The sequence below is a fragment of the Zalophus californianus genome, chromosome 14, assembly GCF_009762305.2.
Source record: "Zalophus californianus isolate mZalCal1 chromosome 14, mZalCal1.pri.v2, whole genome shotgun sequence".
Lineage (NCBI taxonomy): Eukaryota > Metazoa > Chordata > Mammalia > Carnivora > Otariidae > Zalophus > Zalophus californianus.
This window is the reverse complement of record NC_045608.1, coordinates 46,480,351-46,507,890: the sequence shown is the minus strand read 5'-3', so window position 1 is coordinate 46,507,890 and position 27,540 is coordinate 46,480,351. Positions and strand designations below refer to the sequence as shown.

Sequence of the window (27,540 nt, the reverse complement as noted above, 5' to 3'; positions counted from 1 at the left end):
TCAGGCTTTAGGTGAACTTTCATCTCCTACCTGCACATTATATCTAGAGGAGACACCAGGCTCAGAGAGGAGGATGGGCTGTGACCCACTTCTGCATTCCCTATAATACCCAGCACCATGCCTTGCCGGCAGGAAGGCTCAAAAAATTTCATTGACTTGAATGGTTAGGGCTGGGGCAAAGCCAGAGTATGATAGTGGTCTCTTTGGAACAGGTGTCATTTAGAAATGTGAAAATGAATTATGCAGAGAGGAGAAAAGTGGGCACTGATGACCTAGAATGATGGTGAACACCAGGAAACCTTAGAGGTGAGTTTGCAGAAGGGTTGATCTTGCTGCATTTGAGCAGGAGAGTCTCACAGATAAATAATCTGCTTATCTCATGATTGTTGTCTGAGCCTTGATGGACAGCAGGAGCCCCCAAGCTCCCCATAGGTTGCCGAGGTTCCTGACCAGTCCTGGGCCCTCCTTCTGCCTTGGGGAGGGTTTTGGCTTTTATCTAAAAAGCGATCATTTTGAATCAAAAGGAAAGAACATCTAAACATTTGTGTGCAAGGACCAGGCTCCTCTCTCTATGAAAAGTCCCGGTCGGGTTCGACACGGTGGTGATTTGGCTTCCCAGCAGTGCCGGCCCATGCAAGTCCCCAGCCCCCCAAAACAGGGGAGCACTGATGAAATCAAATTGCATGACCTTGATTAAAATGAAGTAAAATTTCAGTATGGAAAATCTTCAGGGCCATAATCTGAAAGTTAACTTTCACTAGACCTTTCCCAAGGTTATGTGCCAAAGCTGCTCCTACAAAGGGAGGCCGGGCCCAGGTGAGGTGTTCCTGGGAGGTGGTTTGTTTCTAATGTGCGTATCTTGTCTAAGAAGTTGTTTGAAAGTTGGTGGAATGAGAGCCTCAGGCAGCACGTGCTGACAAATCCAACTCCACTACCAGAGCAAGGGGCTGCCCTCCCTGAGGCAGACCACGCTCATCAGCCGCACCCCCGCAACAGGGCACGCACCTCCGGATGAAGACGTTGCTGATGCAACCCTCAAAGTGACTCCCGCCCAGATACAGGGGATGCTGGGAACCCGACAAGTCCTGTAGCCTTTGGTTACTTTTCAGAGTCTGGTCATCAATGAGAAGCCGGAGGCTGGACGAAGAGGAAGGCAAAACAAGAGTGAGAACGGCAGGGAAGACAAGTTTCTCACCATGTGGCCCACTGAGGCTCTTCTATTTGGACTCCACGTCTTTAACCTAAAGGAAATTGTTAAACTACATTTATTTTTAAAGAGCATTTAAATTTTTAAAAAATTTTTTTCATGTATTTCTTTATTATATTTTTATTAAAGCAGTCTATATGTACAGAAAATGAACATACCCTGTGTGCTCAGTGAATTTTTTGCAGTGTGAATACACCAACGACACCAGCACCCAGCCACAGAAGCAGAACTGACCAGCACCCAGGAACCCTGCCTTGTGCCCCCTTTTCCCTGTCTGAGGGTATAACCCCCGAGCCCTGAATCTGACAGAAGAAATTAATTTTGCCTGTTTTTGAATTTTATATAAATGAAATCATAGGAGATGAATTCTTTTATGCGTGACCTCTTTCACTCAGCAGGACGCTGTGAGGTTCATCCATGGCATTCTATACGGTTGTAGATCTTTTGTGCTCATTACTCCGGTTTCATTCCCACATTTTGAATAAACACAGTTGGTTTATCCATCCACCTTTTGGCTGACTGATTTTTTTATTATTTTTTTTTAATGAGGACATTGATACAGAACCAGGAAGAAGGCTAAGACTTACTAGTAAAATAGCGTTAGCATCAAGGACACATACTTCACAAAAAAATACTAGAAAATTCCATTAAGCTAAACAAAAGTCTTAGAGCTCTGGCGAAAGTGCCGTCGTACTCACCCAGAGTTGTCACTTATGACAGATACATAATGCAGTGAACCATCCGTGTACGTCTGCGGAGATCTAAAAATTGGACTGTTGCTATCCCTGGTGTTCAGTTCAATGTGACCATCTTCCAGGGAGACCTGCAGGTTCCGTGTCTGAAACCACCACAGAACATACCCATCAATGTCATTAACTTCCAATGAAAGATTATGACGGTGTCAATACTGAAGTTATGATAACACTACAGATAAGACAGGATGTTTTGGCCCAAATGTTTTGACTTCACTATTTCAATCTAAAGATTATTTTTGAATATTCTGACCCTGTGTTTATGAATATAAAAGTCTTATGCAAAGTATTTTAACACTTGAATCTGTCAAAAGCATCTTATGGATCTACATCCATAAACCAAATTTTTTTAAAGATTTTATTTATTTGACAGAGAGAGAGAGAGAGAGAGCACAAGCAGGAGGAAGGGCAGAGAGAGAGGGAGAAGCAGACTCCCTGCTGAGCAGGCAGCCCCATGTAGGGCTCCATCCCAGGACCCTGAGATCATGACCTGAGCTAAAGGCAGATGCCTAACCGACTGAGCCACGCAGGCACCTCCCCTTTTTATTCTTTTTTTTCCCCATAAACCAATTTAACTTCTCCATCAATGATACGCCAATCTGTTGAAGTTATTTTCATCAGGATCAATTCTTTTCTGAATCAATTTTGTGATGAAGACTTGATTCATCCATTTTTTAAAATATATGATTATAGCAATGATATCTTCTCTTTAGTCATTATGAATTTTTTATTTTCTGGTCATAATTCCTAGGAAGTTCAATTTTCTGATGTCAAACTCTGCAGATCTAAATTTTGGCATGATGATTCAGTTCTGTTATTTCTTAATAAATGTGTGTAGTTTTTGCAGTTGTCATTTTAATTTTGATTTTTTTTCTACCAAGTACAATTTTTGCAATTTTCAACAAGATGTGATCATTCAGTGAGCTTTTAGTCTAAAACAACTTTTATATGGCTGCCTGGGTGGCTCAGTCGGTTAAGTGGCTGACTTGATTTTGGCTCAGGTCATGATCTCAGGGTCCTGGGATCGAGCCCCACATTGGGCTCTGCACTCAGAGGGAGTCTGCTTGGGGATTCTCTCTCTCTTCTTCTGCCTCTGCTCCTCCCCCACTCATGCTCCCTCTCTCTCAAATAAATAAATCTTTAAAAAAACTAAATAAAACTATTTTTACAGTGTGTGGTTGTAGCCACTGTCAGTTTTATTTTGATTTTTTTCAGTTGGCAATATTCATTATGAGTTGGGTAAAGGAATGCCAATTTATATGTATGACTTAGCTAACCCATTATGAAGTTGAGGGCAGTGTTCCTGGGGTATTTCTAGGATCCCTCCATTGTCTAGGAGTGATCCCCTCTTTTGCTCAGTCAACTCTTCTGCCAGTTTTTAATCATTCTGTATATTGTGTACTCTGTGTCCCTACCCTTGGCAGGGGAAACAAGCACTGGGTGTCATAAGAACTAGTTCGAAACATCCTACTTTGATAGAAAAGGCACTCTTGTAGCCAAATGCTGGCACATGTTTCTTCAGGAGGTAGTTTAAAAAAAAAAAAGATCTCTAAAGGCTGATGAGGAAATATATATCAAGAGAGACAAGGCCTTCTAGTATGACATTGCCACAGACTCAGCTACTGTTCTTTCTTTCAACAAATACTAAATGTCTGTTGTGCTGGCAATCCTAAAGAAACAAATCCAAGAATGTCAGTATTCTACTTCTACTTCTACGTTAAAATCCCCCTCATTCTACAAGGGGATTTCTAAATATTCGTTGACCTCTATACCTATATAACCACACAAATGAAATCCTATGAAGCTATAAAGGGTACCTTGTCGCTCTGTTGTACATGAACAAAGAGCCAAGGACCCTATTTCCTCTCATTCCCCAGATGTAAATATTGTCTAACCAGCTACTGCTGCAAAAAAGGAATCTGAAGAGCTATCTTTTGTGGAATCAAAAAGAAACAGTGGGGACACATTCGGATTTTTTTCTTAGATCTAAAACTTTAGGCTACATTATTACTTATAACAGTTATAATTCACCTTAACTCGTGAAATAAACCCAAGAAGAATGAAAATAAGTCCATGAATACATATGAATTCAACTCTGTAAACTCTAATGTACTTTCTTATTTTAGGACTTGCCTCAGGATGAAAAGTAACCTCCACGGCTGAAATACGCAATGTCATTTACCGTGTGATGATGGATAAAATGCCCAACTAGTTTACCATCAAAAATCTCTATTGTTTTTGACATCAAACTTTGAGTCAGTTTAAGTCTTGTTCAGTATTCATGCAATATTTCATACCTGTGCCTGGAGATTAAATAACATGCCACCCGGTTGAAAGGTCTGAAACCCAAAGGAGGCCTGGAATTCGTTGGGCAAAGGGAGGTCCAAATTGGTGAACCTCAATTGTCCACCCCTGGAGAATGAGGCAGATCGCACGAGCTGAAATGCAAACGTGGAATAAATTACTGGCATTGGAATGATTTGATGGCTGAAATCCAGGATCTTATCCTGTATCGCTTCACCTGAGCTGATTAATGTGGTTTCTGTTGCCTCAGGAAGAAACTGTTTTTCTGCATGAGTTTTTGTGTGTAGAGTTGGTACTTCTTTCTTCTTACAAATGTAATATGCAAACCTGAAGGGGTTGTGTGTCTTGCAAATATGTGGGAAGTGGAAATGAACCAGTTCGCGCAAATATGTGGGAAGGAGAAATGAACCAGTTCGCCATAATACTGTGTGCTACCAGAAAAACTCTAGAGCTGGTCTATAAATGACTATAAGATAGGTTGGCTGGGGAACAGCACTGCTCTGGAAGGTTTTGAATTCTTACCTTCCAGTCTTCTGAGCATTTTTTTGTGACTCCCACAGTATCATTCAACCTAACAACACCGCTGGTTTTCTTCAGATTTTTCATGCAGCCTCGGAAACCAGGTGTAGAAATGTTAAACCTGATTTGGGGTACAAAAAAGGAAGAGATGTACCAGACCCGGCTTGTCTGAGAATTGGAGCTGAAAACTCTGCACTGTCTGGTTCTTCTCACCCATAAACGAGTATGTATTTTATGGGTATCTGTTCTCATGGGATTTCTATAACTCTATTTTGTGAAGCTGAGAAAACTGACTTCCTTTCTCTGTGATTCAGCATTCTCAGCTTTAAAAATTAACATAATAGCGTTGACAGAAGAATGGCCAGTGACAAAAAGTACAGCGACAGAAAATGTACAATATCCAGAATTGCTCCCCACCCTCCTTCCAGAGTCATGGTAATACGTGGTGAATAGGAAGTGTATTAACAAATTAATATACCATAAATATTATATCAATACATATTAATAAGTACATTATTTATTAGAGCCAAGAATGCCCTAGAAAACACTTTGCTTTTTCTCCTGTCCACTTTTAAGTTAGTTACTGTTAACTCAGTAGAAACAATCAGTTGCATTCTGGTTCTAGTCAGCGATGAAAAATGTGGCTTGGTATTTAATCAATGCCAGGCTGGAACAATGGAAAGCACTGTGAGGATTAAACAAGTTAATGCACAGGAATTGCTTGGTACCATGTGTGGCCTGCAATCGTGACCACTCAGGAGCTGTTTCTTTCTTTTCTTTTCTTTTCTTTTTTAAGATTTTATTGATTTATTTGACAGAGAGAGACAGCGAAAGGGATCACAAGCAGGGGGAATGGGAGAGGGAGAAGCAGGCTTCCTTCCCGTCGAGCAGGGAGCCCGCCGATGCGGGGCTCGATCCCAGGACCCTGGGATCATGACCTGAGCTGAAGGCAGATGCTTAATGATTGAGCCACCCAGGCGCCCCCTCAGGAGCTATTTCTGAGAGCTGAGCACTCTGCACCCACATTGCCAGGGTTCAAGCCGTATCCCTGCTGCTTGAGCAAGCGACATAACTATTCTGTGACTCTGTTTCCTCCTTTCTACAATGGGAATGTGTTAATCTGTTTTATGGGGTTGTCACGAATTTAAATGAGTTAGTATGTGCGACGCACTCACATGGTGCCTGTAACAGAGTGAGGACTCCATGTGAGGTGGTGGGGTTAGTAACTCTCCCATGATGAGGAGAGTCCTGATAATGAGAGCAATTTCTTTCTACAGCAGCTCTGCCTTCGTGGCTACCTTGGCATTCCGCCCCTACCCTTTCTTCTTCTTCTTCTTTTTTTTTTGGCCTTTCCCCTTTGATTTGACTTTTGGGTCTGTCTGAAGCTGACTCCCATAAAACATTAACACAGATGAACTGACTGGAGTCCAGGCAAATATTTGTGTTTCTTAAACAAGTGATGTACGAAGGAAAACACAAAGCTGATTTCCTTACAAATCCCTAAGGCGGCTCACCTTTCTAAATGGAAAGGTATCTGCATCCATTTTTACTCAAATCATTATAAATAGTTGAGCTACAGGTAATGCGCATGAAATTAAATTTCATTAGAAGGAAAAGGAAGAAATGAATCCTCACTGGCATGGCAGCTTGAGCTTAATTATTTTATAAAGATGGCTTTTTGCCTCAGAAAAGAAGGAAAGTTCGTATTAATTCCTGGCATTTGTCTGTTTACACATATTTTAAAATCCATTCTCTCTTGGGTTTCCGCATGGTTCGGACCCATTGCCATCCCCCGATGTCCTTCTTTCCATATAGGCTAGGTCAAAGTTAAAAGAAAAGCAGAGGGGGAGGAAAGGCATTAGGCAGATAGATATGGAGCCCTGTGCTGTGGAAGGCACTGTTATTCTAGCCTCACCATGACCTTCTGAGGGAGGTATTTTGCTCTCTAACGTTCACCAAGCTCTTACTGCACGCCTGGTGCTCGCTAATTCCTTGACTCGCTTTGAATCCTCACACAGCCCTGAGAGATGGGTAGCTACTCTGACCCTGTCCCAGAGGTCGCACGGGGAGGCGTGGGGGTGGTTAAGCAACTGGTCTAAGGTCATGTGGCAAGGAAGTGGCAGCTCTGGGATCTGAGTGGTCAGTGTGTCCCACGAACTAGTGTGACTCAAAGTCCCTGCTCTTTACACTTACACAGTCTGTGTACCCATAGTGCTCGGAAGAATTAGGACCCTTTCCTACAGAAGAACAGTCATCGCCAGCAGAGATGTTAAGATGGAAGATTTATTTCCACTCTTCTTTGGGGTGTTCTGGTTACTCTGGCTCATCAGAGGGCCTAGACTTCCACGTTTGCTCCAGGATGCAAGGGCTGAACACACTTGCTGGAGGAATGTGATCGTGCAGGGGTGCAGGCAGCCGTATGGAAGGATTAGCACACTGGGTTGTGTATGCGCACCGGGGGCCGGGCCATTCACAAAGGCCTAACCGGTCCAAGCCTGTGGTAGGCAGATTTCAGAGCCATAGGAGCCAAAGGTAATCCTAAACTGTGTAAATGTCCAATAGATCCTTGACTGATTTTTACTTTTTGAATTATTTTCATTTTAATGGTTTATTGTTACACTGACACAATGGGATAGGTCCTCAGCAAAGGTGTCCTGTTGGCTTGAGAGCCTCTGGCATTATCGGGCTGATTTTCTCTTCTCATGGGAAGCAGATAGGATTAACAGATTGTGATTTCTGACTGGAATCCTGAAAAAGTCATTCCCAGAGCTGGGCCCCCCTGCCTAGAAGACACACTGTAGTGAAAGAGGAGAAAACAAGGCATCCACAACATCTCTTGGTCAGAGCTGCTTTAGAGATGATGCTGGCTTGCTTTGCTCCAGACTAGGCTTAAGTGCTACTGTCTGTAAGAGCCTTCTCCTCATGCCGGGTCAGAACACCTGCCTCCTTTAGGAGAACTGCTTGCTTGCCCCTCAGACCTTGGTCAGGAGTGATCAGTAGGACTCCTCTCTGCCCACCCACCCCCCGGTGACCCACATCAGAGGGAGTTTCAGAACTCTCTGGACCATCAAAGATGTCACCAGAAGGACGCAGCCCGGCCAGAAACAGCCATTGTTTGGCATTTTATTTGCAAGGGACTAAAAGGCCAGTGAAATCTTTTGACTGGCTTCTACCTCCTACATTTTCCATGTTCTTGTGATTTTAATAAAAAACCTCAAGGTATAAACTTGCCCAGAAAAAGGAGTAATCCCTTGTTTGGAAGACTCTAGGACAGATTACTAGGAAAATTCTGTATGTACATCTATCTGTGTATGCATAACTAGATCCATGTATGTATTTCTTAAATGGATAGGGATGAGAAGGGAAAGAAAGGCTGAGTGCTGACTTAACTCAAGGTCACATTGCTCTTTGGTGGCTGAGCCAAAACTAGAACGACTTCTTTTGGTTCTCACCCACTACCCTTTGTTAGGAAACCCTGGCTGACCGGCACCCGCCTTGTTATCTGGGGGTCTTGTGCTAACACTGCACAAATTCAAACCACTGGCCAGTGACTTCCTTGTTGCCTCCGGAAATTCCTCAGCCCACCTGCCCTAGAACCCTGACAAGCACCTCTACCTGAGCTGCATTCACCCTTTCTCCAGCTCAGACTTCTCTGAGGAGGGCCAGACCTTTCGACCCACCGCTCTCCCTCATCTCCACCTGCTATCTCTCAGGCTCCAGGAACTCAGCCTGTCTCAGCCTGAACCCGTCCCCCTGCCCCTCTGCTGGTGCTGTCCACCTGCCCAAGCACTGGAGCAAACCCCCGGTGTCATCCTTGAGCACTTTCTACTTTCCTCCCCAAACCTAAGAAATCGCTCAGTAGTACCCAGCCACTGTCCTAAATATATTGAGAATCCGTTCCTTTTGCCTTATCTGCACCGCCATTTCCCTGCGGCTGCCTTCATCTCTCGCCTCTGTGAAGATGTTCATCTTCTAACCGCTCGACCTGCCTCTGCCTTTTCCTCTCGAATCCAATCTCTGCCCTGCACCAGTTGAATCTGATAATGTCCTTTCTTTGTGTCCCCCGAGTGATGGCTTACTGTGACTTTCAAGATCCTCTGTGTTCAGGCCCCTGCTTCCCACACCAGCCCCATTGTGGTATCCCCGGCCTGCTTCACTGGTGTTCTGCAGTTCCTTGGAAGGTGACACTTTCTTCAGCTCTTGGTGCTTCCCATATGTTGATTGCTCCTGTTTTTCAGGTCCAAACCAGAGGCCACGCTCCCGATGCCCCAACTGGATTAAATTCCCTCCCTGGGCCCCAGAGGACCTCGAGCTTCCCCTCTTGCGGCACCTGCCACACTCTATGGTCTCCCTCCTGCTATGCTTGAGGTTCTGGCCTGTTCACCATCACCTTCCCCACACCTGCCACACTGGCTGATGTCCCTAGACACTCAATGAGTATTTGTGTAATGAGTAAATAAACGGGAACCTCAGATGGACACAGTAGTGCCGACTTCCTTAAGTTAATCTATTTTATCACATTTAATTGAATAAAATCAAGATTATTGCTCATTCATAACAGCAATTCATGGTTGAGTGGATATGATATTGATGATATTAAATATGAATACCACCTCTTTGGTTCTCGATTTCTTCATCTATCAAGGTCAGCGGTTATGTCCCATGCAAGGTCCTTTCTAGTTCAAAAAAAATCTAAGGAATTCACTCCCAAACTCTATTAAAGTGCTGAGCTTTCCCATCTGCATTTTTGTGTTTGAGGGCAACCTTAAGAACTTTAAAACAAATATTAGTTCGTCTTTACTATAGATGGACAGATGCCCAAATACATAAGGATTCTTGAAGACAGACTACCTTTGCACAACACCTTATAAATCACATCTAGTACTCCTTCCAACTGATTTATAAATTAGGAAAAGAGTTAACTGGCCTGAGATCTCATATAAGAATAATCACAATCGGGCACCTGGGTGGCTCAATCATTAAGCGTCTGCCTTCGGCTCTGGTCATGATCCCAGGGTCCTGGGATCGAGCCCCGCATTGAGCCCCGCATCGGGCTCCCTGCTCCACGGGAAGCCTGCTTCTCCCTCTCCCACTCCCCCAGCTTGTGTTCCCTCTCTCACTGTGTCTCTCTCTGTCAAATAAATAAATAAAATCTTTAAAAAAAAAAAAGAAGAATCACAATCAAACATGGACGTGCTCTTCACTCAGTCACAAGTCTGTACTAACCCTTCCAGAAAATCTTCTTTCCACACATTATCATCAAGCTGTTAAAAAGCCTTTTTGGAGGATTCAAACACATTTAAATGTAAAAGTTATTTTTAAGTGCATTCTTGAAGTGGTGCTGTTTTTTTCTCATTCAGATTAGGCTTCACTTCCTTTCCAATTAACTTAATTCATCCGTGTATTCATTATCCAAGAAGCAGTTATGCACCTGTTCCTTACTTGATAACACGTAAGGGGCAGGTAATACAGACACACCTTACATTCTAGAGACACTTCCTAAAGGCAGCAACCCCAGCTTTCAGTGCCCAGTGCTGCTTGTCAGGCCACAGAACTGCCTGCGCTCTCCTATGCTACCGTTAGGGGCCCCAGGGCCACAGCCTCCCTTCTTATCAGCAGCATTGTCAACACTAACCATATTCCCTATAGTTTCTCTCTTCCCGAGAATGACACTCAGGGGTGACCCACGGTTCCCTCACTCTTCTTCTTTCAGTGGCCAGTCCCATAATCCAGTGTTTACAACATGACTGACTCTGTTGGCTATCACTGTGAATACTGAAAAGTTAAACTTTTTGTGTTTGTTTCTTGCTAAAATAAAATTTAGCAAGATTTTTTTATTTATTTATTTGACACAGAGAGAATGAGAGAGAGAGAGAGAGAGAGAGAGACAGAGACAGAGAGCAAGCACAAGCAGGGGGAACAGCAGGAAGGGGAGAAGCAGGCTCCCGGCTGAGCAAGGAGCCCGATGCGGACCTGAGCCCAGGACCCCGGATCATGACCTGAGCCGAAGGCAGACGCTTAACTGACTGAGCCACCCAGGCACCCTTTTTGCTGGATTTTAAAAAGTCAAACTAATCAGTAGCAATCGTAACCATAATCTCTCAGAGAGGTAATCTGCTTCTTTGTTTGTTTGTTTGTTTTTAAAAAAAACATCATCTTACCTTTCCCTGATTGAAACTGGAATTCCTCCCAGATAATATGTGCTGAAATCAAATATGTCACCAGCAATTATGCTGTTATACAAATCCACATTTATCCTCATAAGTTTTTGGGTTTTTCCGATTATGATCTGTATCTAGAATAAATGAGAGATGAGTCAGTAAGCAATGGGGAATTAAAGAATCCTATTCAGCATGGGTCAGGGCTGTTATGTTTTTATTTCCTTCAGACTGATTATATACATGGTAGGAAGACTTTGTGCAGTAGCACTTCTGGATAAAAATATAATATTGAAACATTTTAATAGAAACGTTTGCATTTGAAATTAATCATGTTTTATATATGCCATATATATATATTTCATGCCCAGGTACTCAGATTTTGAAAGGAGGTATCCCTCCTCCTTTAATAACTGTAAGTTCGTCTGGTAATAGAAAAATGTTCTGGGCACTGACTTAATTTTAAAGAACTGAGGATATTTAATAATTCACATGAACAGACTGAAAGGACATACCGAATGGTCTTTTCCATTGTTGACAACCTGTGTAACTTCTTTTTCTTTCGGTGGCTCTGAATTCAGTTTGTATCGCACCAGGAGCTTGCCATCTTCTATATTTAGAGATATGAAGCGATCCTAAGGCATGGAAACAATGTAGATTTATCAGGAGATTCCACTGAAGAAGACCTAGAGGCCTGGAACTCAAAATACTCTCAAGTCACAAACTGCTCTCAGCTGCAGCCCCCTCCTCAGTTAACAGGGACAACAGTGCTGTAATATCCACCTGCCAGGTTGGGCATGATGTGTAAATATTCTAAGTCGTGTTCAACATCATGCTCAGTGGCCGGCATGCAGGAAAGACGCAATAAATGCAGCTATGATCACGATTTTGTTTCATATGATCCATAACCAGCATGCACAAATGGGAAGGGAAAAGATACAGGTCATTAACACCATTTGAAAAGATGACTGCCAACTTTCGGAGAGCGGTATGGTCTTCGTGAAACCCCCGACATTTGCCCCCCTCTGCTTACCAACTGCTTGCTCTCTCAGCCTCATTTGCTGGCTCATCCCCTCCAGTCCCCCTCCTTCCATTCGAACGTGGAGGGTTCCCCGAGGGCCCGCAAAGACCTCTTCTTCCCTCCCACCCTCTCTTTGCTTCAAAGTCAAGGTCACTTTTGTAGCCCCAATGCAGGTGTGTGCCCACGAAGCCCAGATGCTTCTCTCTAGCCTAGACATGTCTTCTCGGGGCCAGGTCCGCACATCCGGTAACCTTATTGTTACTGCAGGTGACTCGTGGATCCCTCAAATTTGAATACCACAAGCAGGGCTTGAGATCTACATCCCCTCAGCTGCCAAGCCTGTCTCTCCGCCCTTCCCATCGCTCTCCCTCCTCCTTTCTCTCTCTCACCAGTAAGCACCTTGCTGAGCCAGCCACAAACCTACTAGGAGTCACTCTGAAACGTTCCCTCCTCTCCCTTCCTATCAAATCTTGTCAGTTCCCCCATTTTTTAACTCTGTTTCATGCCACCCAGGGTCAGCCACGCTTGTTTAGCCAGACTACACAGCAATAATGCCCCGTCCCCCCCTACTCTGTCCCTTCCTGAACCCACTTGCCACTCTGCAGCCAGAGTGCTCTGTGGGAAAGGCCATTGAGAGCTCATTACCCTCCTTTGCTCTCAGGGGGAAGCCCCAGCTCCCCCGTACATGTTGTGGGGCTCTGATCATCCCTTCAGCTTCTTCTGCCTCTCCTTGCCCCAGCCACACGGGCCACCATTTTGTCCCTGAGCGCTCCCTGCCCTTCCCACCTCCAGGCCGTCTTTATGCCCCTCTCCCCACAGCGATCACCCCTCTGCCCTGTTGCCTCCAAATGCTGTCTTCTACTTTCCTCCCGATCTCAGATTACCCAGACTTTGCTCAAGTCTTTTATACATCTTCATTCACCCCAAACTTTCCCTCTATACCACTCATGGCCATTGTGATGAATTAATTAACCAATTAATGAGTATAGCTTTGTGAAATATTTGTCTTCCCCTCTAGACTAGAAGGTCCTTGAGGGCAGCAACGGCTTGTAACTGCATCCCTATCCCTGTGTAAAGCACATACTTGAAGCAGGCCTTTCCTTAGTTGAAAGATACACTGAGGAATTTCTGATGTAGGGCTTAAAGGCTTATTCTTCCACAGTTCCGTAATGACAAGAAGACCTCTCTTTGACATCTATGGACAGAACCCTTACTTAAAAGTAACATCAGTCCTTATCTGGATCCTAAATCTTGTCCTTGGGAGGCAGTTAGGGTTCATCACACTCAACAACAGCCAAGTCACATCAGCTCACTGAATCATGAGCCACTCTGCCTAAACAGCATTTCTGGTTCTTGGTCTCCAAAATGTAGTACAAGGAAGACCTTATTTTGGAAACAACCCCCTTGCCCTGAAGATGCTGTGTGACTTCTTGGCTCCTTGCATTCTATCGGCAGGTCAGGACCTTCCCAAATCCTCAGAACTGGTTCAGCCTTGGAATCTGCCAGAGGGTCAAGACCAGCCCCAGAGAAGAGAGTTGGATCAGGTCTCTCTGTCCCCACCCTGCAGGTAGAAGGGGTTGGTCAAATCCCAAGCTCCGTATCATTCCCATGTTCTCAGACAGAGATCCCATGAGCTGATCCACACTTCTCCTGTAGAGCAACCACAGAAGGCCCCACGCCTAGCAGTCACTCCAGGCCCGTCACCCAGAAGGCCCTACACCTAGGAGCAGTCACTCCAGGCCCATCTCCCAGCAGATGGCGCTGACCATTACTTGCAGAGTCACTTTGGATTTCTCCAAACTAGACTTAAGAATGGCCTCCAGAAACTTCAGCGGCTTGAAAACTCAGAAGCTTCCAGGCCTTGGAAAGCCAAGGATCAGACTGAAAAGACATACTTCCACAGAGCCTGGCAAAAGTTGGACCAAGATGCAAACAGCAGGAAGTCAAACAGTCTGACTCTCAGAGACCCTGGGAGGTTGTCAAGTGATTTCAGGCAGACTAAGTATATTATCAGGCAAACCATGGTTTTCAAAGAATAAAACTGACAATGACATGTTTGAGTGGCATGTTCTCAAATTCCCAATTACTTGCCTCATTAAAACACACATTCCCATAGCCAAAGAAAGCAGAATTGGGCCAAGAGAAAAGACGTAGGTAACATTTGCACACTTTTTCAGATCTAGTTAACTGTTTATAATAACCCAGTTACCCCAAAGTTGCTTAACTGAATGGACGTACTTGGTACTATTTGGATGTTTGTTATAGAATACCTTGTTTTCTGCAAAGAACAGCAGTCCTCTATCCACAGTGGTCTGAATCGTCTGTCCAAAGGTTGGGATGGGAGCATTTGGTTGAGTTGGAATTCGAGCGTAGCCTGTACCTTCAAAATAATTTTTGTCTGACTCTTCCTTTCTCCTGTCAACATCAATGATCACACGTGAGAACACGGCAGCAAATGACCACCGCTCAAGTGTGCTTATTAATACAAGATGCTGCTATCCGAAAAACAGAGCAAAGCCAATGCAATGTAGCTGTCATGATTTTGTTCAAGAAAAGGAAACATCTTTAGAAGGTTAAAAGAGCCAACCATTTCTCCTGGATGTGCTCTTATGCTCTCTGATAATCAAACCCTAGCTCAAAAAAGATAATAGTTAAGAGTCAGCCTTTGGAAATATCTACTTAGGAAGACATGGCCTAGCTGAAGACCTGAAATGTAAAAAAATTATTAACTTGAAATATAATTTTATTCTGAGTAATAGTATGTCCAAATCCTTTTAACTACAGGGAAGGTCAGGAGCTTAAGATAGCAATTTCCAAATAGGTCCAGCTGCCAGAGTACCTTGAAAGTTATGGTATGTTTCATGGACTAATATTTTTTTTTGAAACTTACAGTAAATACGTAATTTTGTGCCTGAATCAGGTACCATCTAATATTGAATATTTTGAGGTAGTAAGCACCAAAAATTTAAGAAGGATTCATTTTTTTCAGAATTGAGAAAACTCTATCAATCTAATATTTTATACAAATGAGGAACTTTTAGGGGTGGACTAGCAGTATTGCATGCAATCATAATTTAAGATCTACTGGCCCAAAGCTATCAGTGACACCAAAATCACATCTCATCGGCTCATCCCTTTATTATATGTAATATAACAGCAAGTTACCAAAAATCACAGTTACAGAGACACTGGTCCCTGGTTGTTTGGTTGTTGTTGTTGTTGTTTGTTTTGTTTTGTTTTTACCTTCTACAAGGCTCTACTTCAGTTGTGTTGAGATTGAAAGTTTTTTTGAAGTTGTACAAGCTCAGGACATTTTCATTGAGGTCATCTAATTCAATACAACCTTTGTATGAAGGCAACCTCAGTCTAGCAGGAAGCTGAAAAAATGAAACAAAAAATCTAATTCAACAAAGGACACTGATCAGGCTGGGCAAAAAATAGTATGAATCCATCACTTTCAACTGTCATTGTAGCATAGGGATTAAGAATGTGGACCCTGGAGCCAGAGACCCTGGCTTTGCTATTTACCAGCTGTCTGACTTTGGACAAGTTATTAAACTGCTCTGTCTCAGTTTCTTCATCCATGAAATGGGAATGGTAATGATGCCTATTTAGATTCATATACTTAAGTCTAGATCACTGCACATAGGAAGTACTCAAAAACTGTTAGTTTTTATCACTGGATATGCTTTAAGAATATATAGTTAAATCCATCTTATATATAATGGATAATTGAAAAGAGACCTGAGGTTCTTATGCCAAATTCAAACGTAAATATTTTCACTCAATGAAATGACATTTACACTTACTCTAAAGTCAGGTGGGTAACCTCCAACATAAAATACAACATTTTCAGGATCCAGATTGAGAAGCGTGTGGCTGCTTCCACCATCCATTTCATGGAATTGGGGTGTTCCTGGTTTACTGGATGTGGCTTTTTTGGTGTAATTTAGAGTTGCAAACTGATAAACTCTGTTTAAAAATAAATTAAAGTTATATTTAAAAATTATACAAACATTGAAGAAGTCAAAGCCAAGATACTGAAAATGGGGTTTAGCAGCACATACACTGGGGAGTTTGGTAATATTATCAGATTAAGAAAGAGGGACTTGTACCTCTGAAATTTCACCCGGTCCATTACTGCCTCCTGAGTTTCGCTCTTGGTCACGCTCTGGTCCACTTGGAGTTCAGACTCCTGTTCTCCCAGGTTGTAAACACACGTGAGCTTGCCGTCTACAACTGCCATGCCGATGTAGTCCCTGGAGGCCTGGAGACATCAAGGCCACCTCAGAGCACTTCGCACACACCCTGGTCCTCTCAACTTCCCATCCCAAGAGAGTGCATTTCAAATAACTAATGGGTTTTACACAATAACCCTTGGGCAGACTGAATAAATGAGGTACCTCCTTGTACAGAACAATAGAGACAGAACACTTAATAATGTCTGCACTGTCCTCTCCCAGATCATTGCACTCACGGATTCACTCCCCCATTCGCTCAATCTGCAAATATTTGCCAAGCACTTGCCATAAAGATGAACCAGATACAGACTCAGGTCTCCATTGGATTTTAGTCTGGAAATAAGCCATTTTTGTTCTCCCTGTACCATACAATGATCTCTTAACACTTTGCACATGCCTCTGTTATAATACCTAGAACCCTCTGTTAACAATACATAGAACCCTCTGTTACCACGGTCAGCTACATATATATCTTTTTTTGTTAGCATATCAGCACCTGAAGATACATATGAAGTTTTAAAATTGTGGTAAAATATACATAACATGAAATTCACATTCAAGAAACAAATTTTTGTGTATCATACAGTGTTGGTACCTTGTAGGTAGATGGTATAAAATTGTTGAAGGAATAATGTGCATTTTGTCACAATACAAAGCAGAAAGTCATGTCATAAGAAAGCTACAAATAAAGTACCAACACTTTAAAGCATTAGAGAGTGATTAATAATAGTGTCAATTTTAGGAATCTTTAAACACCCACACACACTAATCACAGCCAATTACTTTCTAATTGACCAGAATTTTCCAGAACCATGTTTCAGACATTTTTTTTCCAGCAATTATATCCTAACCCAGCCAGCGATTACTTTTTCCTCTGACACTTAAGTTGAAAAAAATGTATTTTAAGAGGAGGGACTAAAGGCTAAAATGAACTGTTCAATGGGTGCCTGGGTGGCTCAGTCGGTTGAGCACTGGACTCTTGGTTTCAGGGTTGTGAAACCTGATCTCAGGGTTGTGAGATCAAGCCCTGTGCCAGGCTCTGCGCTGGGCATGGAGCCTGCTTAAGATTCTCTCTCGGGGAAGAATGAAGGGGAGTAAGTCAGAGGGGGAGACGAACCAGGAGAGATGATGGACTCTGAAAAACAAACTGAGGTTTCTGGAGGGGAAGAGGGTGGGGGGATGGGTTAGCCTGGTGATGGGTATTGAGGAGGGCACATTCTGCATGGAGCACTGGGTGTTATGAACAAACAATGAATCATGGAACAGTACACCAAAACAAATTATGTAATATATGGTGATTAACATAACAATAAAAAATTAAAAAAAAAAAAAGATTCTCTCTCGGGGCACCTGGGTGGCTCAGTCAGTTACGCGGCTGCCTTCAGCTCAGGTCATGAGCCTGGGGTCCTGGGATTGAGCCCCATGTCCAGCTCCCTGCTCAGCAGAGAGCCTGCTTCTCCCTCTCCCTCTGCCTGCCACTCTGCCTACTTATGCTCTCTATCTGTCAAATAAATACATAAAATCTTAAAATAAAAAAAAATTATCTCTCTCCCTCTTTCTCTGCCCCACTCCACTGCTTGCTAAGAAAAAAGAAAAAAAAAAAAGAAAATGAACTGTTCAAAATGCCTGTAACAGTAGTGGTTTAAAGAATTTAGAATTAGAAAGAGATAGGGCAACTGCATGCCTTATTAATTAGGCAGGAGAGGCTTCATTTCACTCCAGTCCTCACCCACAGATGGTGCCATCCCTGCCGACTTGAGGAAGGTTCTGCAGCTGGGCATTCTGAGGAGGAGGGCAGGGTCACGATTTTGTGAGAAAGAACCACTGATGATTTCCATGAAGCCTTGATATTGCTGCCCTGGTTGTTTAGGGAGGGGTGCTGAACTTCAACCCCCGGTGTGCATGTGCTCACATGTGTCATGTGCTGAGCCCACTGGGCAAGGCCTCTCCATCAGATAAGACCAACAAATAACAATTTGCAAATGATGGGTGGCCCCTTGGGATGCCATCAGAGGGGGTGGAGTCTGCTGACATATTGGTGGGATTTCTTCCTGCTGTGCCAATGGCAATGGCACACTTGTGACATGTATCTCAAAAACCATATTCTTTTGGGCCACAATTCAACCCACAAATAGTGGAATTCCCCAAGGTGATGGTAGCATGATCACCCCAACAGCGTTCCAGGGGAACTTTCAGACATTTTTTTTCCAGCAATTATATCCTAACCCAGCCAGCGATTACTTTTTCCTCTGACACTTAAGTTGAAAAAAATGTATTTTAAGAGGAGGGACTAAAGGCTAAAATGAACTGTTCAAAGGGTGCCTGGGTGGCTCAGTCGGTTGAGCACTGGACTTGTGTCATGAGGACACTTAACAGCCCTATGGAGAGGACCTGTGGCATGAAAAATGCCTCCTACCAACAACCAGCACTAACTTACAAGGCGTGTGAGTGAACCAAACTGAGAGCAAATCTTCAGCCCCAGTCGAGCCTTCAGATGACTGCAGCCCCAGCCAACATCTTGACAGACAGCTCATGAGATCCCCTGAATCAGAACCATCTGGCTAAGCCACTCTTGAACACTGCACCATAGAAACAGTGTGAAATAATAAACATTTACTGTTGCTTTGGGCCACTAAGTTTGGTGGTCATGCAGCAAATACAGAACCAATATTCAAAAAAAAAAAAGATCCCCAAACCATATTATTTTTAAAAACAAGAGAAATGTCAAAGCGATACCTACATCTTTATTTCCAAGGTACATCACAAACATATTCTCAGTCCTCCCATATTCTCTTGATTCAGGTCTTTGGAGAAACAAAGAAAGAGATGTGTATCCTTTCAAATCTTCTAGGTCATTCGGCAGCCGGACTTCAACTCCAGATTTACCATTGAACCTCATGGGGACAGCAACCTGTAAAGGAAAAGATCTAGGTCATTAAAGATTCTTCTGTGAGGAAAAGGGGTGTGCTCAGAGGGACAGCCTGGGACTGTGCCACAACTCCTTTCATCTCTATGTCATCATTTCCCAGTTGTTATGATAAAGAGCAAAGGAGTGTGTGTGTCTACTAGGTCTGGGTTATAAACTCATGAAGCTGTTTCAGGAGCTGAGTAATAAAGCTTTCATATTCTTTCTGTTTACCAGCCAGGGGTCTTTGAGAAGTGCATCTAATTCTCTGTACCAGAAATGATAATCATTATTATAATCATAGCTGCAACCCTAGGAGGTTTTTGTACAGATGACCTAACATGTATGGAAGCACTTAGCATGGTGCCTGACGTGTTGTACATATATAATACATCAAAAATATTTTTTAAATAAATTCTTTAAGGAACCATTCCCCATTAATATATTACATGTTATGGTTGTTTTTATTATAGGCATTCAGTCCTTAAAAACAAGTGCATCAGGGCTCTCTAAAACAGTGCTTCTTAAACTCAGTGGGTGAAGGACCATTTTTTCCCCTCTCTAATCTGCCCTGGACCAATACTTTTGTAAATATATTAAAAATCAAATTATTAGAAAAATGAAATAAATAAGGCGTGCAAAATACATGCCTACTATCCCATGCTTGAATTTTGAGGCAATTCGAATTATTGAAAGTTTTTAGACATATACATTCAACTTTATATTTACATATAATGGACCAGTAACAAAATTTCTCTGACTAGTGCTGGTCTGTGGACCAACTTGGGTAGATGGCATTCAAACACAGAAAATAAATGTTCCTTAATAATCTAAAGAATAACACTCCTGGAATGATACTTACACCAACTATATTTTATCTATCAAGCATTTAAATATTTATGGAAAACCTGGTTTATGCAAGGTATTATGTTGGAGTGGGGTACTTAGCGATGGTGTAGGCTGTCATTTCTCGAACGTGCTTGTGACTGAGCACCCCTCACCCATTTTACAGGCTCATTTTATGCCTCTTTCTCTACACCCCTCCACCCTCCAGTCTACCCAATCACATCCTGAGTCTTTCTTGGCATGCCCTTTGTCACCTGGAAAACTCTCAGTCTTTTTAATTTTTTTAATTAAGAAGCCATCTCATGGGGGCGCCTGGGTGGCTCAGTTGGTTAAGCGACTGCCTTCAGCTCAGGTCATGATCCTGGAGTCCCTGGATCGAGTCCCACATCGGGCTCCCTGCTCAGCGAGGAGCCTGCTTCTCCCTCTAACCCTCTCCCTTCTCATATACTCTCTCTCTCTCTCTTGCTCTCTCAAATAAATAAATCTTAAAAAAAAAAAAAGAAGCCATCTCATGTATACATAAAAAGAATGGAGAATATACCTGTATATTCATTACATTCTTAAGAAATTAAACATGAGTGGTATAATAGAAACTCCTTGCATATCTCACCTTGTCCTCATTCTTCTCTCCCATCTCAGAGGCCACCACTACCCTGGATTTAGATTCCCATGCACGGTCCACGCATGTTGCAATATTTTTACTAAAATGCATCTAACTATAAACTGTAATCAGTTTTATTACTCATGTTTTAAATACTTTAATATAAATGGTATCTCCACATATCCATCTGCAACTTGCTTTCTTGGCCTCACTCTGTTTGTAGATTTATCTGTATTGACACACCTGCTGGCTCCAGCTCATTTATATTTATTGTGGTGTGGTCTTTCATTGTATACATTTATCACAATTTTATCCATCTCCTATTGATGGACATTTGGCTTTTTTCCAATTATCTTTGTGATGACAAGCTGTGTCGCATTGAACATTCTTCTACACGTCCTTTAGTACCATTCTGAGCCTCTCCAGGTAGAAGTGAGTGTTGTCAAGACATGCTTAACACAGTTTTATCCAGCTTCTTAGTGTAGTCTGCTTACCAGTTGCCACATTGAAGCAGCTGGTGAGTAACCCGAGGTCAAGACTATGGCTTACTAATCTCTGTGTCCTGGGCACCCAGGAGAGCACCGCACAACCCAGGAGCTCCAAAGCGCTGGCTTATTTTTAAGTTATATTTTATTATTTTCCACTTACATGGCACTATTAGCCAAGAACTATTTTACATTACCTAGTTTAATCCTAAAAATCTCATGGGGACAGTCTTATTATGGACCCTGCTCTACAGATGAACAAAGTGAGGCACAGAGAGGTGAAGTGGCTGGCCCAAAGTCCCACAGCTCAGAAGTGACAGAGCTAGGATCAAAACCAAGACAATCTGGTTTGGTTAACAAGCTCTTGACCATGGTGTTATTATATGCTTCAAATTTTGTTGGATAAATTAGTGAATGAACTTCTATAGAAGGGCAAAAGCTAGAAACATAATAGTTTTCATTTGGTTTATATAAAGCATGAGTCGGTGTGAAAAAGTAGTGTCTTCCAACTGTGCCTTATGCTCTTTGTTTTCCTGTTAAAGGTTTTTTGTTTTTTTTTTAAGATTTTATTTATTTATTTGACACACACAGAGAGAGAGAGCACAAGCAGGAGGAGTGGCAGGCAGAGGGAGAGGAAGAGGGAGAAGCAGGGTCCCTGTGGAGTGCAGAGCCCGATGCAGGGCTCCATCCCAGGACCCTGGGATCATGACCTGAGCTGAAAGCAGACGCTTAACTGACTGAGCCACCCAGACGCCCCACTGTTAAAGGTTTTACGTTGGGAGTATTCCTCTTTCCCAGATGTAAGGGCTCAAAAGAAGTAACAGTGAGCCTTGGAATCAACCACAGTGTCCTTAGGGCAGTGATACTCTGACTTGGTTTCCCAACCCTCTGTCTCTGAATATCTCCCAGGGGGTAGATGAAAAATGGAAGATGTTTCATTAATATTATTTTAGGACAAAACAAATTCTTGAGAGAGAAGTGTCAGGAATTCAGGTAAACACTGTCAGGTGAAAATGAGAAAGGCTGATGAATTTGTGTTCCAATGAAGAAAATCTGCTATAATCCTCTGTCCTTAGTAAAGGTGGATTCTACAACTTTCAAGCTGTAATAAGAAACTAGGGCCTGTGCAATATCACATCAGCACATTCTGATGATAGAACCCTTACTCGAACTTGCAATAACACTTCCCAACGAGGGTCTGGAGGAGACCCCTTCTTCCCGCCTGCATAAACTCAATGGGGAGGAAACTGCTTCAGGTCTCTGACATACCAGATCATTTACGGCATGAAGGTAACGTGCACTTTTGAAGGTTGACAGGAGGAAGTCAACTTTCGCATTCCAAACAACCAAAAAATTAGAGCAAGAAGGACGACGAGTTCATGTGTAAACAAATGCCTTCCCTTTCTTGATGAATGTAGTGACTTCTCAAAGACGGAGCCTTAGTGCCTAGCAATGTGGGGACATGCCTACCTTATTTGCAGCATCTCTGGCCTGCTGAATTAGCTCCCGGATACGGTCCACATTATCAGAGATGTTGCCCAGTGGCAACAGCTGTTGGTTGATACTTTCAATCTTGCTCAAAAGATCGGGCAGTTTGTTGGTTAATTTATTTACTGTGGGTGAGATCACAAACAAATTTATAATTGCGAGTTGAGAAAAGGTTAAATACAGATTTTCTCATTGACACTATTTGTCAAGTGTTATGTTTGGTTCCTAAATATTGGATAGGATGGCTCAGAGTCAGGTAATACCTTTCCTAAATACATCATGGATTTTAGCTTGCTATCTAGTTATCAGATCATCTTTCTTGACCACTACAGAAGAAAATAAATCTTTGTTTTTTGATCCTTAATATCAATTATAATTTAACACCTCATGATTAAGGGATCTGTATCTCCACTCTATAAAAGAAAAAATCAATAGCAATGTTAATGGGTTAAAAAAAAATCCTACCTAGTCTTTCCAATTAATAGAATGCCCATATTCTTTGAATGTATTACGTGAAGCTGCTTTCTAATATTTTAATTTCTAATTTTGGGCTTTACAAGGGAAGAATTTAAATAAATCAACCAAAGCACATAACAATGCAGAAACTGGATAAGATGTCCTGGCCAAAAGATGCCTGATACCTGAGTTATCCGCGTCGGTGAGAGCCTTGTTGAAGTCTTCACTTTGTGTTCTCCCATAGGTATCCTTAATTCTTGTCACATCTGTCTGAATGGGGCCGAGCCCGTCGAGCACCTCATTTGTGATGTCGTTGGCATTTCTGACCATGCTCTTTGCGCTACTGATCATACCACTGATGTCATCTAATGCACACACACAGAGGGAGGTGTAAGTATCTGAAATGCTCGACAAAAGAAGCCAAGTCTGGTGGGTAGGGAGATGCTGACCTCTCTGTATCCCACGAAGGTCGTCGCGGATGGCAGTGAGATTGGTGTCAATCAGCCCTTTCTGAACTGTCAGAACTTTCAGAGTCTGCTGTAGGTTGTTGAGAGCTGGGCTGATTTCTACAATAAAGCATCATGAGGCAATTACCTATGGATTTTGACCTTCCATTGGTATTGGTGGCGCCTGAAGTAGCCAGCAACGGCAGACCACTGAGCAGACCTGCATCTCAGAGATGCCCGCTGTGTGTGCCTAGACCCACAGCTCCACTGGACTCTGGTTACAGAGGCCAGGAGCATTCCCAAGCCTGTGGTCCCAGACTCCTCAGAAATGCCCATGAAGAGAGGGAGAGGTTTAACTTCCACATATCATTTAGGGGAGGTTTAACTTCCACTCTGCTCAGGGCAATTGTCTCTGCTTAGGGAAGGAAAGGGAGGCGATTGTCTTATTCACTGCTGTGTCACAGTGCATTGTCTGGCACTAGTCTGGGCTTAATATTAGTACATACTTACTGAATGAATGAATAATGCAGAAAGGATGCCTCTTCAGTCGGAATATAATAAAGAAGTGCTGTTGAGAGAACCTTATCCAAGCAAATAGACATACAAAGTAGGCATTGTTTCTGTTCATTTCCAGACTGTCACATTTAAGGCGATTCAGTGAAAGGGAGGGAGTTCACAGGCATTCCTAGCTGATAATATTGCCACTTCGGGGTCATGCAAAATGACCAGTGAATGCTTTAAGACCCAAGTGATGATATATGGCTTAAATTATGATTCCAGGACTGATTTAAATAACAATGTAGACAAATACCATACGATCTCTCTTACATGTGGAATCTACAAACATGCCCAAAATGAAAACAACAAGCTCATAGATACAGGGAACATATTAGTGGCTGCCTGAACCCGGGGGTGGGGGTGGGAAAAATGGGTGAAGGGGATCAAAAGGTAAAAAGAAGCAAGCAAGCTGGTAGAAAACAAAAGAAAAAAATACCAGTGTAGTTAGCATCCTTAACCCTATCTAAAACACCAATCCTCACCTCTTAGCTCAGATTCTGTAAAGGGAATAGATGTTATACCAGGAAATTTTAATTCCTGCAACTTGCTAAGCAAATCATTCTATGTCACTACACATTTTTTTGGATGTAATTTTTCATGCATTGAATTTTTTTAAATGAAAAAAAGATAAATACATTTATTTACTGTCAGAAGGCATCTAATCACTAAAGGGCCTAAGATGATTTCTTGGCCATGAAGGAACAGGAGAGACCAGAGAAAAACCAAGAGATAGCATTTTCAGAACACTAGAATTTCGTGAGGTTGAGATGGTTTAATTGTTTTGTAAAAAATTAAATAAATGGGAAATTTTCAAAGATAAAATTTATGATTCAAAAATTCTCATGCTTCACAGTGGTAGTGATTTTGGTACTTTTACTTACTAAGGTTCTAGGACTTAAGAAATTTTAAAGCACCAATGACCTGGAACTATTATCTGGGCCTTCAAAGAGAAACCAGACCTGCACACACCTCTATGCTGTGTGGGTCTCCAATGCCATGGTCACATGTGGATTAAATGAAACAGGCCCCCAGGTCCAGGCCCAAACAGGTCTGTTGCCCTCAAGATTTATGTATACTCATGAAGTTCTAGTTAATTTAGTATATGTGAGAATGTTGGGTGGCAACAATAAATCTATAAAATAGACCATGAATTTCCAGAGTGTCATCTGCATTGACACTGAAATTCAAGAAGAGCATTAGCTGCTAGAATTTGCTGCTTCTCCTGGTCTTACTGGTCGTTTTCAGGCCCTTGGCTATCCCAGCCACCCCCTACCCACCAACTCTAATACCTTGCCGGAGCTGCTTCTGTGTTATCTTGGCTTGCTTTAAGAGTTTATCACTGTCGGAACTCAGAGTTTTCGCTTTTCTTGGAAGATCTTCCTTTATCACTGTCTGAAAGCAAAGCATTTATCAGCCTTGAGCATGTGGCACGCCTTAGGAAATGTGGAGTGAGATTTTCATCCTACTCTGAAAACCCTATCTTCCGCCTTTAAAGGATGAGGTTCAAAGGTGGGGAGGAGCCTTAAGACTGTTTCTTAAAAGATACAGTTAGGGCTGTAGGTAGATACTTGTCTCTTGGGGAGGTGGACCCTTCCCTGGTGACAGACTGACAAATTATGTGACACCTGTCTCATTTTTCTGCCTGTTGTCTGCACAATACCCTCTACAATAACTGAGACAGAACTGAATTACTTTTAGGTTTTCAATATTTGGGAGAGAAACATCTTTAACCTTCCAAGAAGGCCTGTCCCATAATTCTTTGATGTCTACTATTTTGTTCTTTATTTTTAGGTATAGGACTATTACATGGTGCAGAGAAGATCCCATAGGACTCCAAGACATGCCTAGGTGTTATGACAAATGACAGGAAATAAATGTTTACCAAACTGTATATAAAATCTCTTTTTTGGGAAATGTCAATACTTAATCACAGCCTATATCATTCCTAGAAAGGGGCAGGATATACTACTCATCATTGATAATCAGTGTCATTTCCATTTGGTTTTACAAATTGTTCTTTCAACTGTGCTACACATATCAAAACAGTCAAGTGAATACAGAAGTGGTCCACATCTAGAGCAAGTTCAAGTCTATTCAATACAGGTTCTGATTTAAAATAATGCTTGGTTATCTTCCTCAGTGCATACAAAAAAGAAAAGGTGCCAGTGCATGTGCCCACCTGGAGGGCTGCCTCGGACGCGCTGGTGGCCTTGTTGGCAGCATCCTCAGCCACTTTGATTGCGTTGAGGATGTTCTCATAGGCGGTGGCGGCATCCACCGCACAGCGCACCAGCTCATTCCCACTGGTGTTCCTCTTGATCCTGGAAGACCGTATGGGTGAAGGGCTCCAGCAGCCCCCACAGCTTGCAGCTGAGGCCCCTTCCATCACCGCCCCTGCCCCGCCCCAGCCTCTCGGATTCAGTGGGCAAATGGGAGACCAGAGGTGGCAAGGACGCATCTGGGAATCAAACCCCTGTTGCAGGTGGGGCTGGGCCCTGGGCCCTGGGTCCCACCCTCTACCCTGTTCTGGAGACCCAGCTGTCAGGGAGGCTTTCACGCTAGGCTCCAGCTACCCGTTCAGTTAGACCTCGGGGGTAACTCACTCCTCCAGCTGCTTTGCCAACGCTTGTAAGGACTGTGCATGCGCTTCTGCCTCCGCCACCAGGGACGCTTTGCTGGTGGACTGGGAAAGTTCTCTCACTTTGCCACTTAGCCCATGTCTTTCTTCATTTAAAGTGGCAGCTAACTTTTCATATTCCTATGTTTTCAGGTAAACAGAGACAGTGTCAATTTAAGCAAAGAATGTACATGCCGTTTTCTTAAACTCTGTCATAAACTTCAGGCTCCCAGGATGCATTACTTCAGTAGTGGTGCTGATAATATTTTTCTAAGTTTTCCCACCATTTGAACATTTTTCTTATGATGGGTAGCCCCTTTGATAAATTTTATAAAAGCACACAGTTATCATTAGTGTAAAGTTGTTTTTTCTGGCTTAGAAGTTTTTTTCTGATTTAAAAACAGCTATTATAAAAGGTATTTTCCAAATACCCGTTGGGCTGCTAATGTGGTCAATCTTTGATCAGTCCTAAATAGGTTCCGCTAATAAAAGTAGGCTTGATATTTTAAAAACAGCATTCCAATTTTGTTTTGTTATCACAAAAGCAACATTTGCTCACTGTGGGCTAATTAGGTGGCACGAATAGACATAGGGAGGACACTTCATTTGCACCCCTGCACCCCAAGGGTAAACACTTTGGTTTATTTCCTTCCATCTAAAAGACATATGTTGCAGAAAAAACACAGGTCAGTCTATCTCCTGGTTTCCTCGGATATGATCTGAATGTTTTTTCAATTTTCTGGAGAACGAGTTTCGTCTACCTCCTGGCTTTTCCCTATCCGCTGCAAAAGCATGTTGGTCTGCAGTAAGGAAGAGTCCGCGGTGGCTAGGTACTTGGAGAAATCACTCTGCAGGGAATTCATTTCTTGAACTTGCGTCTGGAGAGAATAAAAAGAATATCTGCTTGAACTGCATGGTATGTTATCAGAAGGCAGA

The 27,540-nt window shown here is 42.7% G+C and overlaps 1 protein-coding gene across 2 annotated transcripts in view; it reads right to left on the bottom strand.

The window, feature by feature from the left end:
- Positions 1-27,540, bottom strand: part of LAMA3 (laminin subunit alpha 3) — a 257,294-nt gene that overhangs the window by 20,272 nt on the left and 209,482 nt on the right. For both annotated transcript variants that reach the window (XM_027576783.2, XM_027576785.2), the window contains 18 exons: positions 27,366-27,482; positions 26,591-26,745; positions 26,167-26,308; positions 25,277-25,379; positions 23,433-23,549; positions 23,169-23,348; positions 22,510-22,652; positions 18,943-19,113; positions 16,077-16,228; positions 15,771-15,933; positions 15,205-15,338; positions 14,232-14,376; positions 11,456-11,575; positions 10,944-11,077; positions 4,786-4,903; positions 4,257-4,397; positions 1,906-2,045; positions 1,006-1,137 (listed from right to left, as the gene is read on the bottom strand). In XM_027576783.2, the coding sequence (XP_027432584.2) occupies positions 1,006-1,137; positions 1,906-2,045; positions 4,257-4,397; positions 4,786-4,903; positions 10,944-11,077; positions 11,456-11,575; positions 14,232-14,376; positions 15,205-15,338; positions 15,771-15,933; positions 16,077-16,228; positions 18,943-19,113; positions 22,510-22,652; positions 23,169-23,348; positions 23,433-23,549; positions 25,277-25,379; positions 26,167-26,308; positions 26,591-26,745; positions 27,366-27,482 (2,507 nt within the window). The remainder of the gene's footprint in view (positions 1-1,005; positions 1,138-1,905; positions 2,046-4,256; positions 4,398-4,785; positions 4,904-10,943; positions 11,078-11,455; positions 11,576-14,231; positions 14,377-15,204; positions 15,339-15,770; positions 15,934-16,076; positions 16,229-18,942; positions 19,114-22,509; positions 22,653-23,168; positions 23,349-23,432; positions 23,550-25,276; positions 25,380-26,166; positions 26,309-26,590; positions 26,746-27,365; positions 27,483-27,540) is intronic.